At 36.3% G+C, this 14,681-nt stretch overlaps 1 protein-coding gene and 1 long non-coding RNA gene across 6 annotated transcripts; one reads left to right on the top strand and one right to left on the bottom strand.

Annotated features, from left to right (window-relative positions):
* Window positions 1-55: 55 nt before the first annotated feature.
* On the top strand, window positions 56-4,404 carry LOC105167282 (putative ALA-interacting subunit 2). Of its 5 annotated transcripts, none has more exons than XM_011086928.3 (10): window positions 59-294; window positions 393-566; window positions 823-884; window positions 1,009-1,083; window positions 1,187-1,303; window positions 2,027-2,097; window positions 2,239-2,536; window positions 2,675-2,964; window positions 3,518-3,574; window positions 3,902-4,404. In XM_011086928.3, the coding sequence occupies exons 2-9, from the start codon at window positions 485-487 to the stop codon at window positions 3,570-3,572; spliced, it is 1,050 nt and encodes a 349-aa protein (XP_011085230.1). In that variant the 5' UTR covers window positions 59-294; window positions 393-484; the 3' UTR covers window positions 3,573-3,574; window positions 3,902-4,404. The 5 variants fall into 5 exon arrangements, with proteins under 5 accessions (XP_088740294.1, XP_011085230.1, XP_011085231.1 ...); XM_011086929.3 differs by having other exon boundaries at window positions 3,807-4,404; XM_011086931.3 differs by having other exon boundaries at window positions 3,746-4,404.
* A 6,082-nt stretch (window positions 4,405-10,486) lies between these two features.
* LOC105167281 (uncharacterized) lies at window positions 10,487-13,593 on the bottom strand. The gene is made up of 2 exons (XR_002287702.2): window positions 13,346-13,593; window positions 10,487-11,150 (listed from the first exon to the last, which is right to left on the bottom strand). It is a non-coding gene; the product is annotated as an uncharacterized LOC105167281 (long non-coding RNA).
* Window positions 13,594-14,681: the final 1,088 nt, after the last annotated feature.

Here is a 14,681-nt window from a genome sequence, read left to right as displayed (position 1 = left end):
AAAAAGAATATATATAGTAGACAAAAAAGGGGACAAATAACTTCTTTTTATGAAAGATCGCTAATTTTTACTCTCAATAGGAAGTCGCATTGACGTTTCCACAGTGGACGAGAATATGATCCCGCCTTTTCCTGCGGCGGTGGTATAACCTCGGATGGACATGAGAATTCCGTCTTTCTGCGATCGCTCGATCACCTCCGAATCTTCCCTCTGCTCTGTTCCCAACTCCAAGACTTGGATTACTCTTTAATCTTCTCTTCAGATCTTAACAGCTATATTTCCTCATAACCTAAGGTGCTTCCCGATCTTTTGTTGATTTCTTGACCTTTTGTGTGTCGGTAATTATGCGGGATCTTTTCAGGGATGACTTTGCTCTGTCTTTGTTGGTGCAGGTACTTGGCCTCAGTAAGAATTTCAGTTTTTTCATGGGTTTTCGGGTTCAACCAACTCTGTGGTTATTCTAGTTACTGAGAATTTGGATTTAATGGAGATGGATGGAAGAAGCTCGTCTGTACGTGCTGGAATCGAGACCGATTCAGTGCCGCTCCGGCAGGGCCGCTCGAAAAGCAAGTTTTTTCTCGATACTGTGCTCAAACCCACCCTTCTCCCCCAATTTATATATTTATACATATCTATTCTCAATATTGTTTGTTCAGCACATGTTTGATGTGGAGTGATTGGGATTGGCACCATTTATATCATACAGAAGTCTGTAAATGGGGAATAATGGTTCTTGGTTTAGAATATCACGTACAGCTGGTGATTTATCAGGTACAAGTTGGTAATATGGTTTGATTAGTGATGATTCTTGTTATTTTGCAGTCATATACCAGTTTACTCAACAAAATCTCCCAGCTTGTAAACCTGTCCTATCTCCTCCATGGGTAAGCCAATCATTGCAATCTTTCATTCGTAATACATATGAATCATGACTGACTAATAACTAGCTTAATTTTCCTAACTTCTTAGGTTATGTTTTTCATTTCGCTTGAGTTTTGTTCTTGACAGGTCATTTCAACATTTTTTGTGGTGGGAGTTATCTTTTTTCCAATTGGGCTTCTCTCTCTTCATGCATCACAAAATGTAAATCTTTCTTCCTTTTGCTGTGTTGGGATAGGATTCCGTGAATTGTATATGAGTAATCAATAAAATTTGGTTGTGATCATTTGTGCACATCTATTTGTAGGTTGTTGAAATTGTGTATAGATATGATGTTGAATGTGTGCCAGTACTGTACAGAAGCAACAAGCTGGCATACATCAAGAACAATTTGATACCCAAAAATTGCTCAAAATCCCTGAAGGTAGTATTTCCTGGTGCAGTGAGCTTTATATTTCTTAAATACGACTGAGATACTGCATTTCCTGGCACCAACCTGATCATCTTTGATAGTATTAATGGTGCCTGTCCCTTTTGATAAGTCCATTTGACTTTTTTTGAGCTCCATAATAGGGTATGATGAGAGGAAGAGCAGGATGGGAACGACTTTTAATTGAGGAAATTGTTCATATCAGCATTTTTGGTTTTCAAAGTTTTGCTGAACAAAGCGCAGAAGCTCTGCATACTATTTGTTCCCTGTGTTCTATTTCAGAAATTTCTGCTGTCACACAGGGTAGATTATTATCTGATTAGCGGAAATCTAAATTCGATGAGTGTCATTGCCATTGAAAATATTGTGCCTTTACTTTTCTTCTTTTCCAATTTTGATAAGCATATCTTGTGCTTTTCTTTTCTTTCTTTTTTTTTTTTTGAATAAATTTTGAGGCTATAAAACAGACACTGGATAGTGTGGTATCGTGACGTTAGATTAGATGGTTGCCTTTAGAATTGAAGATCTGTTTTCAGTTAGTTGTCATGCGAGATGCTCATGGATTTCTGGCTAGTACTTTTTTACTTGAGCTGCTTGGGTATTCTCCTAAGCTAGCATTCATGAGTAACTGACATAAATCATGGGATGATTCTCATAATATTGATATGTACTTTCTGCTATTCATGTATGTAACTTGTGTTTACAACCTTGTCACAGATTCCCAAGCATATGAAAGCTCCAATATACATCTACTACCAGCTTGATAACTACTATCAGAACCACAGACGGTAAAATCTTCCCTTCTCATCTCCTTATGAGCATTCATCTTATGTTCTTCACTTTGCTTTGTTTGTCAATTAAATGCTGCCAATCTTGTTGCTACCTAGTTATGTTTCATATATTGATTCAAGTTCCTTTGTCCAATTAAGTTATGTCAAGAGTCGAAGTGATCAGCAGCTCTTGCACGGTCTGAAGCACCATGATATAAGTTCCTGCGCACCTGAAGATTTTAAGCATGGTCTCCCAGTTGTCCCCTGTGGTCTGATTGCTTGGAGTCTGTTCAATGACACATACTCTTTCTTTCGTGGGATAGATGAAGTGAAAGTCAACAGGAAGAACATTGCCTGGAAGAGTGATCGTGATCATAAATTTGGGAAGCAAGTTTATCCCTTCAATTTTCAGAATGGAACTTTGAGTGGTGGAGCACATCTTGACCCAAATATTCCTGTGAGTTATTGCATTCTGCATTGTGGCAGTGATATTCTTTTTCTGCTCCAGAGATTCCAGTTTCCTTCCAAATGTACCACTAACTAGGGTTTTCTTTCTTCTTTTTCTTTGTGGATCATACTAAATTGCATCAACTAGCTAAGTGATCAAGAGGATCTTATTGTATGGATGCGTACTTCTGCTCTCCCCACTTTCCGGAAGTTATATGGAAGAATTGAAGAGGATTTAGATGCTGATGATATTATAACAGTCAAACTTTTGAACAACTACAACACCTACAGTTTCAGTGGAAGCAAAAAGCTTGTTCTCTCAACCTCAAGTTGGTTGGGAGGCCATAATAATTTCCTGGGGATGGCCTACATTTCTATTGGCGCGTCCTTTATATTTGTTGCCTTTGTCTTCATGTTGATTCATGTAAAAAATCCAAGGTAAAGCTTCAAATGTGGCAAAACTTGTGCGTATAATTTACTAGCTTCAGCCCACTAAGTTCCTGAGAACTGTTTCTGTCAGCCGATATGTTCTAGTGTCAATACGCGTCGTTTTGAGATGAAATACCATTTTTGCCCAGAATATGTACTTCTTGGACCAATTATTCCATAGTTTTTCTGGGTCAAAGTGATTTTATAATTCAAAATATTTATTAGCTGCTTTGTCCCCGTTAAATGTAAGATAAATTTGCGGGCACTTTTCATAGTTTGTTATATCAAATGGTTAAGTGCTAACTGAACCAAAAGCTAAAATAAAAATTGACATATGTTACGCACAAATTCGCTGTTGGGCCTCTGAACACATCTACATCACCTGCCACTATGGGACCTGAACTGAAATTTAACATGGAACTGGTCCGTAGTTGACTGGAAAGAGTGTAAAATAATTGAAATCTTTCGAGGAAAGATATGAAGATCCTCTCAGCATTCTACGCATCATGTAGCTGTTATTGTTGCGATGATTTGATTTTCTTTATTATTTCTCTCTTTCCAGACCAAACGGTGATACAACTAACTTATCTTGTAATTGGAAGCCCATGTCTGGTTGAAGGTAAAATGACTCCTCTATCAGAATTATAATTGTTTTTTATGTGTGTATTGTATTTCATACTTATGTGAGATGAATCACAAGAAGTAGTTCCAAGTAATATCTTGTTGATTTTGCAACTGAATATATTGCCTCATTGGGGATTTATATGTTCATTAAAGTGGCTGATGATAGGTATAAATCCATGATGATCTATAAAATGCCTGAAGTCCTCATGTTCCATTTTATTCCTCAGAAACTTTCTTGAGATAGCCTCTTTCAGTTGATTCCAACATGCAATGGATCTTTTTCCCTCCGACTAAAAGCTGTTGTCTGTTCATTGTGAATAAGGAATCTACCAAGTCGCATTCAATATCTTGTCAAGGTCTATTTCCAGTGAAGTACTGATTGTTACTGAAGTTGGATCTTTCTCAGCATGTTCTTCGCCCCTTCCACCCATGCAACCCACCTTGAAAAAAAACAGAAGAGAAGAAAAGAAAAAGATGAGATAGAAGGAAGTATGCATCATCAAAATTCTGTGTTAAGACTATTTCAAAGTCAGAAGTATTTAGTTGCAATGAGTTCATCCTGTAAACATCCTTGACCTTTTGCTTGCTGCGCTTGAAATATTTGTTTGTGATTTACACATGTTGAGGCGATCACAAAAGACAATACTAAACTTTTATGTTAGTTTTGCTGGTTATAGTAGTACTAATGCCGTGGCGGGACGAGTTCCGTATGCTTTTTCTGGAAAACTGTTGATGATATCTTTGATTTTCCACTAGAAAAGCCTGTAATAAAATTGTTGACAGATTTAAACTCAATATATAGTATATTCAAATTTTAGATTTGTATCTTTTTTCTCTTGGTCACGATTTTATTTTCAAGTAACATAACCAAAGAAGCAATAATATATTTGGCCCTAGTAAAAATTCAAAGCTTAAAAAAATGTGAGCGCAACACACAAGTTTACTTCTCTTACAACACAAAAATCAAAGTTTCCGGAAAAGTGTTGTGATTATAGGTGACAGACAAACGCAGATGAAAACTTAGGTAGCAAAACGATGCCTGGTGATGAACAGGTACTTGAAAACCCCCCTAATTCTCTACTGTTTCAAACTCTTTTTCTCACAAGTATCCACCGCCTTCAATCTCCTCTTTCACCCGGCCTGCTTCAGGTGCAGGAAAACTGTAGACTGATTGGATCCTGCATAAATCGCTTTTCTCATATTCCTTGTTTCAAACATTAATGTCATTGAATCTTGATACTTAGAAGTATGCGTTCTTCTTCTCCGCACGGCCGACAATGCCATTGTTGGTCCGAGAGCTCGTGGGGGAAAGAGAGATGGGAGTGAAGAGGAATGACGAATTATATGGTTGGTGAAACATACATATCTGACTTTTTAGAGTAACAAAGGAAGAGTGAAAGGACTGGAACCCTAGTAGTGTTTTGAATGTCAAAGGATGGAGGATCTGTTTATGAAGAGGTAGGAAGCGAAAGAAAGGAGGAGGGGAACAATGTAGAGCGTCTTGGATACGGGGGAGTCCAGCTTCTCCGATCCTTCTTCAGCAATCGTCTCCAGTTTCGGCGCGTTTGAGGCCTTGTTGGGAGAAATGAGGGGTGCGGGGGCAACTTCCACCAGGTTGTGGATGTAGCTCAGTTGCTTCCTCATGGCTGTTATCTAGTTTTAGAGGGATGAGAGCTGGAAGAGAATGTAGTGAAGATGATGAAATTGGAGTAGAGGAGGAAGGAGGCCGAGTCATGATTCAAACTACCAACTGCAAACATACATACATATATATATATATATATATATATACAAAGAGGGGCTGGGCTGGGCTGGGCTGGACTGGGAACGAAAGAAGAGGAGAGAAGAATGGGGAATGGGAAAAGGAAGGGGCAGGTGTTTGGTGTTTCAAGAACTAATAAACCCTTAGAAGAGGAACCTTCACCCGCACTTCCCATCTCCACAAATCTCCCGCAACTTTAGCCACTTCATTTATTTGATTCCGATTTCAGTTTGGTGGCATTAGCTTCTTTCCTCCTGTCACCCTCCCTATTTCATTGCTACCATTAAAAAACGTACTAAGCTATATTTTATTTGTATATTTCACATACCCATATACAAAACCAAAATATTTTTACATATAAATGCAATAAGAATTTTGCTCTCTACAAAATGAGATTAGTGGAGCAACTGCCTAATGAATTTGATAGAGGGGCTACCTCAAGGCCGTAGTTGTACAAGACACAAGACAGCCCCCACCTCTACTACAAATTACACAAAATAGATTAAGATCTATGCCTTTTTATTGGCTTCATTTTCAGTCCATCTAAGTCTGACTCAACGGTAATGTATAAAGCTTATATTAGCCATTTAATATTTTTAAATTTGAGGTTCACGTAACTTAATCTATAAATACTGACTTACCATACCCCAAGTACTATTTTTGTTACGTACTACTTTCTTACGACTTTTACTCTCTCTCTCCTATACAATCAGTGAAACATATTGAAAGACTATAATTATGGTCTCCCTAATGTGATTTTTATAGCTTCTATATATCTTTGCAAGTCATGATTTGAATATTCTTTTCATATATGACTATGATCTAAACAAAATTTCCTATTTATGATACACGTCAGAATTATAATAAGGTATCCATGTGACCGGAACAAGAAGGTGAGAAACCCAACCTAACCTAATTTTCAAGTTGACAAAATCACTTAACGTATAGAGACATTAATTTCCTTTTCTCAATAACTACTTTCGTCGGTAAAGAAAAAAGAAAGCTGAGTACTTTGTCATGTCGAGGGAAGGGAAATCAGTTCTACACACAGCACATCAATCAGTACACCACACCCTATCTGATACGCTTATACTTGTCGTCAAACAATTGAATTTCAAGTGCGTAGACTGATACGCCGGCATTTAATGTCTAAATACACCGAGAGTTGTAGGGCATAACGCCGGCATAGTTTTTCCTCGCATTTCCCGGAAACATGTCCTGTAAGAAGACAGCCATTTCGAGTACAACAAGCTCAGATGTCTCCTCCGCCGGTATATCGCCTGAAACGCGCTCCTCGCTACTAATACTAACGTCGGACAGCGACGACTCGATGCAGTCATAACCATCTGTCTTGCTCTCTTCGCTTATCGTGTCAAGGGTTACACGAAGTCGGAGCCGGGATACTTGAAGATATTGAGGCGGTGCAATTGCTGAAAACGGAGTCCTAGCCGAGGGATGAACTTTGAGCGGCGGCTGAGTGGTTGTTGTTGCTCCTGCAGGATGGATTGTTTGGGATGAAAATATGATTATAGCCGTAGATAATGTTTTAGTATTAGCTTTAGCTTCCATTTTCGTTTTGTGTGTGGAGATGGAAGCTCAAGTGGGGGGTAGCTTTTGGTGATGGAGGAGTGAGTGAGCCGCCGAAGATTTGTTGGGTCGTGAGAATTGGGTTGAGTTTTTGCATACAAGTATGATATATATAGCAGTTTCAATAATATATTCATAAAATTAAATAAAGCAGTTTAAATAATTCATATATATTTCCACCGATGATGACATTTATTTTCTATATCTCTTTTCTGTCCTCGTATTTATTGCACAAAAAGTGCAAGCACATTGCCTTATGAAAATATAATTGAATAAAATAGTTGAAAATATAATTTTTTTAAACAAAATTATATCATTAACTCTTGAAAATAATAATTGTGAGTGGGTGCTAATATAGTAGAAAATAAAATTTTAGATTAGGATGTTTACCTTAAAAAGAGAATTGAACTCTACACAAATCAGTGTGTGTTGTTATTTTATTTGACAAAATTAATCCACCACTTTACGAGTTGTTGGAGTCAGGAGCAATAGAAAAAATGGGGTATTGCATGTCAACACACTATTAATATCTCTAATTGTTCAAAAATATATTAAGTAGTGTGGATATGGGTTGGTACATTTCTGGACCATCTTCTGAAAGAAGCTGTTTACCTTCCCAACTTGTGTTTTCATTTTCTCCCTTCTTCTTTTGGTGTGGGTTAATTAGGAAATTAGGTAGAGTGAAACTCATTCTGATTATTATCCACTTATTGTAAGTATAGATTCATGAGTTTTTGTGGTATGATAAAATTTAAATGCGTGACATTTAAATAAAAAATTAGTGAGTTCATTATTAGGCTATCATAACTCATGATATTGAATTCAAAAACTAACATTAAATTAACTATTAAACTATCATAACTCGAATTGCGATTGAATTAACTATTATATCGTCAGGCTCTCGTAATAATGATGTAAGAATCCCACGTTTAATTCACCTGTTTTCAACATATTAAGGAACTTAACGTAAAAGCTGTTTATATTAGCAAGTTGCCCAAGGAAAACGACACAAGAAAATTGACAAGAGGACAATGCCCTAATGGTATCACAAAATGCAAGAGACCCTTCTGCCCATCCCAATTGAATTGTTTTTTTTTTTTTAATTAATTGATGTTGTTAAAAAGCGAGTTCGACTAAATTTATATTATAAAGACGTGATTTAGTTCAATTTATACTAGAGTTTGATATGAGTCTCTTCTTTCTCTAAAATGAAAGAATAAGGAGGGTATTTATACTACCAGAGAGTTACATTATTTAGGATAGGTGGGGATGAAATACCATATCAGCTTTCATTTACTTTTATTATAAGGTTGCAATTTGCTCTTTAAGGGTATTTCAGTAATCTACCATATTACACTAATTTGGCAAGTTTGACTACAAACTTTCTTTCAGGAGATATATTCTTCTTTTCTTATGAGGATGATCTTTTCCTTCATCAATGCAATTTGTTTTTCTTCCATCAACACCCCCAATTCTTAAATATCTCTTGGGATATTTATGAATTATAGTAAATGTTGGCACTTCACCAAATGTAATTTCTTCTTTGTCTTTTTGCAAAATATCTTCATAGCTAAAGAGGTATCTTCTATTAATTTTTTCCTTCTCTTCTCCATTCTCGCGTTATTATTGATTTCTTTTTTTTTATTGTATTGCATCAATTCGTCTCTTACGAGTCAACGTACTTGGGGTCAGTTAGGTATCCATTCGAATCAGGTCATGATATGCCGGAGAAAAACATTGAGAGTGGGGGGGTTGTCATCGAAGGGGGCGACGCGTGGCTAGTCGAGGCTCGACGCTTCGACTAGGTTCTGGCCGAGGTTCGCCTCAGCTAGATTCCTTAGGTCGACCCAAGTTGAGGCGGTCGCCGTTTGTGGGAACGAGGCCATGTATCCCTCTCAAGCCCCTTGTTTGGGGGACTAATGATGTAGACAAGACGCCCATATTGGTTGCAAACTAGGAGCTTGAGTAGCTTATAAGCTCCAAGACCTTTTATCCATAGTGAGGTACTTTTTCAGAACAAAATTGTAAGGCTCATATGAAGTCAGAGCGGATAATACCTTGCATAACTGAGGACCAATCGAGTTGCAAAAGAAAAACAAATTGCACTATGAAGGGAAAGATCATCCCAATAAGAAAAGAAGAATATCTCCCTTAAAAGGAAAGACTTTAGTCAAATTTGCCAATTAGCGCCATGTAGTAAATTATTAAAATACCCTCAACTAACAAATCACAACCGTGTGATAGGAGTAGGTGAAGGGAGAAATGGTATTTCACGCTCACCTACCCTAAACAATGTAATTTTTTGGTAGTATAGATACCCTCCCAATTGTTTCATTTGAGGAAAGGAAGAGACTTGTACCAAACTCTAGTGTAGACGTGTTAAATCGTGCCTCTATAATGCAAATATAGTTAATCGTACTTTTTAGCAACATTAACAGAAATATTTATAATTTTTCAAATAAAAAAAAAATGATATTATGCCAAACTTTAAGAAAAATTGTTATGATTTATCATTTTTTATATGACAAATCCACGCACAGAGACGTTATATATGAACGAAAAACTTGATGGATAACTTGGAGGAGCTTCCTAGAAGAAAAGGGCTGGAAAATGACCGGGAAATGGATATATTAAGACATGAATAAATGTCGCATTTGGAACTTAAAAGGTGGTGACAGTTTCATATCATATACAACCATTTCTTCTCTTTTCTTAGGGCCCTTTTCCTACTATTCTTCTTTTGATGCCCTTTTAGCTTTAATCACATATCAGTTACCTGCCTTACACGGCGCACGTGATGGCTTTGCTGCTGCCCTCAATTTCATTTAATTTTTGAAATACGCATATGTGATCCATAGTTTATAAAGTTAGTTTTTCCGTCGGAGTTTACTCTTTCTTGTCTAAATTACCGCATAAATAAGTCGTCACCTAAGTCGTAAATAGAAAAGAAAATACTGTAAAAAGCAAAGAAACCCCATCCGAATTGAAACATTTAAATAAGTGGGACACCTAGAGCAGTGATGCATTGTTAAGGACTTGGTGATTAAGATGAATGTTGGATGGATTTGTTGATGCGAAAAATGTACAGAAATTCGGTCTATAAGAGACGCAGTATGATTCCAACTTCCCTCATTCTGATAGCACATCATCTAAAGTCGTCTAAATTAGAGCTGCTATCTGGAAGAAATTGCGAGAGGCAGAGGCAGACTCCTCCTTAGTCCTCACCCTCACGTCACTGTTGTTCAAAGTCCAAAAGTGAAAAAGTTTCTTTTTATTCTTGTCTGTCGACATAATTCAGCAGCCGCACCAGGCCAAAGAATGGAGCCTTGGAGACTAGAAGATAACCAAACAATAGCAATACCCCCAACTAGTATCATATAATTGACCCCAAACTCTACAGCATTGGAGACTAGAGGAAAAGCACAACTACCAAACAAGCTATGTGAGATATCTAAAATTGTGTTGTTTTTACTATCAGTTTATACATAACAAGGGCAGTGGGATTCCTCCAACTTGATCTTCTATTAGAAGGCCACAGCATGCCCGACAGCAATCAGATTCAGGACTGCTCAACTAAATAGCTATACATTAATCCATCAACTGCAAATCCATTTTACATCGTCAGTTCTTTATCAAATGCAACTCTTTCAATCATCTGGATATGTGCTAGTTATACACCCAACACTACCAGAAAGTATAAACAATTAACATTACAAATACTGAAAGGAGTCATTCCTCAAATCAAGTGAAATTGAGCAGTGATATACTTGATTTTGAACAAAAATGTAACTCCTGTGAATTTCAAGAATTGAAATAATTGACCCTAGGAATTTTAGAAAGCCATTGAAAATGCATACTAGAACAAAAAGAATTAACCTTAATTGTCAGTAAGAGGCACTGTGTGTGCCCTGGATAGAAGGTAACCTGAGATCAAAGATGGATGAGCTTTCTAGCCAAATACCATGTAGTGACAAATTTCCTTCATCCACTTGAGTTGTAGGGCCACCAAAACCATATGGAATCAAACAAGGTCTATATAACTTCTGACTTGCACACAATGAATTCTCATAACAGAACGTGACATCATAATGCAGTCCTTGTCTGCATTTTACTTCATAACAACACCAATACGGTAGAAATCCTGCTCTCTTGATTGGAACATATCCAATCCTTCAAAATGAATAGCATGTGTTTCACCCTCGTCCCAACTCCAGAAGCCCTCCTGCATAGAACAAACGATTAGATCGTTGTATTATGCACTTTACGTTGAGAATGCAAAAAAGGCACTAACGAGAAGCTTCTAGCACAATTATAACCTAAGTATTGGCATAGAGTCAAGATCAAAGAGTAGCCATATTCTAGTTTCCCTATTTATGATTTCTTACAGCTAAAGTGGTTTCCTATCCTAAATTCATTTGTCAAAATAATTTAAAAACAAAGTGCTTATTAGTCTGAGAAAGAGAGAGCATACTTAATATCATTAAATGTGGCCAACATATATTTGGATACCATAAGTAGAGAAAAATCCGTAACATGTCTTACAACAGAAGCCATGTATTACCCTACCCCCAACCTAAAGCACTGTTGACAGATTTTACAAAATGCTGTATAAATTACTTAAGACTGGCTCTCATATGACTTAAAACAACCCAGGCCTTAAAAAGAGTCATTTTACTACAACTTAAAAGACCCAGAACAAGCAGGGCGCAGACAACTAGCTTGCTAACACCTATTTAGATAAGTAGAACCGAACCCCAGTGTATAAATTAATCAAAAATTGAGATATGCTTTATAACAAAGATGATAAACAAGTGTGTATTGAGGCTTGTGGGTTCTTCTTAAGTTAACTTGCGCAATTCCAAAGATCCCACTATTAAATAAGGCTCCTAAAGGATATATAGGTTTAACATCCCATCCTCTCTCCCAGTAGGAGGTTCATTTTCGATCTTCTCAATCTCAAATCATCAATCTTTCAATGCTCATACAATAAAAAATATAGATTCCCCTTGAGAGATGTTTTTACACAGTACACAGAGTTCTTCAAATAAGTCATTCTTGCACTCTCTTTCTATTCACATAATTAGATTCCAGCAAATAAACAAAATAAGACATTTTCGGAGTTGTGAGTGTGAAGCAATTGGTACAGATGACTAAAATATGTGCACAGGATGATACATGGAGAAGAAGCCCCCACTTGTCAAGTTTTAGGCTCCTGAATTTTCCAGAGAAACGAACTAAGCAGAATTTTCTCTAACCAATAGTGATATACTTAACTCTTACGTGATGTGGATTTTCACCCATTATAAATATACAGCATGCACTAAAAACTGGTTTTAGGCAAACCCTGAAAAAGTTGAAAATCAAAATTTTCGATGCCAACAAAAAGGATATCTGTAGTGGATATGATTCCCCATCCATGTTTAGACACACAACATCATCTGGTCCCAATTGTGAAGTTAATCATCTCGGCATCCACTATGGTAACACTGATAAATCCAACATTGTTTTCAGACAATAAATTCAAAAAGAAAAAGGCGGCATAAACAGCTAAAAACAATTAAAACCTTTGGAGAACGACTATTGACTCAATTTAAGTCTTTAAATAAATCCGTAACCTCATCAAATAACAAGCATGGAGCTATAAAATTCGAGTCAAGGTACAGCATTAGTTGTCCACAACTCCCATTTCCTCCACCAAACAAGTTATCTTGTGCCTCTTCAAACTTATTACTTTCCCAGAAACATCATAAGAAAATGGCAAATGCCCGTATAGCCAGATTCATCACAGAAGTGGCGCCACCACAGTTTGTAAGCGTCATGAGGCACCGGACATCAAAGATGCTGGACACAATACATGAAGAGGAGAAAGAAGCTGGCACTAATGATTCTATTTCTCTGTCACAATACACCAAGCTGCCATCATCCTCTCATAATGCTTCCATTTCATCTCTTAATACCACCCAGACTACCCAATTACTCAAGAAGGTTCAGAGGTCTTTGTCTGTCTTTCATGAGTAAAACCTACTTCTTTCTGGCTCAGATAGCTTCACCTTATTTTCCATTTTTGCTCTAGATTTGAAGTATGCAGAATTTGTAACAATAACCCAACTTTCCGAGACTGTATCTAAACTAGCAATCAGACCGTTCACTGGAACAAGTCTGTATTTTTTATTCCATATGTTAAACTGTAGATTTGTTTATCTGTCTTCGCTATTTCAGAAAACAAAAAGTAAAACGACGCAGAAACATCGATTTGTAAGGAACCGTAAATTAGAAGAAAATCCAAGCATGTTCAGCACATCATAAAAGAAGTAATATCATCATAAAATACATGCAAAAGCAGCGTAATTAGCATAATTAACAAACAACGTAGTTCCAAAAGCAAGCATGATTTGGCAAGCCTTGATTGAGGCTTACCCTTCTGCCACCACCCAAAATCACGCACTAATCATTCCCAAGCAGTTTCCAAGTGAAATTTTACTGCATTTTAGCTCAAAAACTACAAATCCATGGAGGAAAAACTTCAAACAACCTCCAAGTAAAAATGCAAACGAACAGTATGTGATGCTCTCGCTAATTTGAGATCAAACTTTGTGTTAATTTTCTACTTAATTTCCAGATAACAACTACTGGCGTCGCTCTTTGGGATCAAAATTCAAAACCATGGCCTCTATTATTCAACTGTATTGGGCTGCGTTGCAAATCCGGTTTTACATACAACGAGGAATTCGGGCTTCATCATTGTAGTGGGCCGAATTCAGGTCCAATATACAGGAAGACCATCTGGGGTTCAGGCCCTAAAGACGGTTTTTGGAAAAAACAAACCCCATTGACCCAGTGGGGGGAGAGGGGGAGGATTAGTGGATTCAAATATACAATTCTTAATTATATGCAAATATTAAAAATTAATTAGATGCGGTTAATGAATTTAAATCATAACTTACGAATTCATTATAATTAAACTAATTATTAATTAGAGAATAACATATAGATAGATCCTTTTTGATATTTTATTTTATTATTTCAGATTTTCAGTACCATGAATCAAAATATTGTTTGGATATGTTATTTTATTGTCTTGGTACTACACGTTGAAATACGTACAACTACACGTCGAGTATTTTATTTTGTAATTCATTTTTAAATTAATGTGAATTTAATGTCTAGTAAATTATATATATGTATGTACATTATCCTCTTTAATATTAAAAGATACTTTAGTTTGAATTAAGTATTCTATTCTACGGTGCTGTAATGGTGATGAGTAGTTGACCCAAAGCAAATACAACACCCTCACAACCTTCTTTTATCCAAAAACATATATATGCCATTTTTTGTACAAGCATTATTGGATTTTTTTCACATAGATAAACATTTATTTCCTTATTAATATAAGTCATTAGGTCTTATCTGATTTTAGATGGATGGATCATATTCAATTTTATACAAATCAGATGAATAAAATATGCACCTTTTTTTTTGTATTATGATGTCTTCTGTTGATTGTAGAAAAAATTAGTTAGAAACAAAATAATCGATTTTTTTTTCTTATAACACGTTATATGTCATACTATGATAGTAGTTTAAATGTATTAATATCGTAAATCTTATATATATATATATATAAAATATAAGATGATACATAATATTAATTTACAATAAAAGTTTGAATGGGGAAGAACCACAAAATGCAACCTAGGATGAATATCTAAACTCAATTATGTAGCCTTTCAATAATTTAAAGGCATATTGA

The sequence above is a fragment of the Sesamum indicum genome, linkage group LG8 (assembly GCF_026168435.1).
Source record: "Sesamum indicum cultivar Baizhima isolate 11 linkage group LG8, ASM2616843v1, whole genome shotgun sequence".
NCBI classification, from domain to species: domain Eukaryota; kingdom Viridiplantae; phylum Streptophyta; class Magnoliopsida; order Lamiales; family Pedaliaceae; genus Sesamum; species Sesamum indicum.
This window is presented reverse-complemented; position numbering and strand designations above follow the sequence as displayed.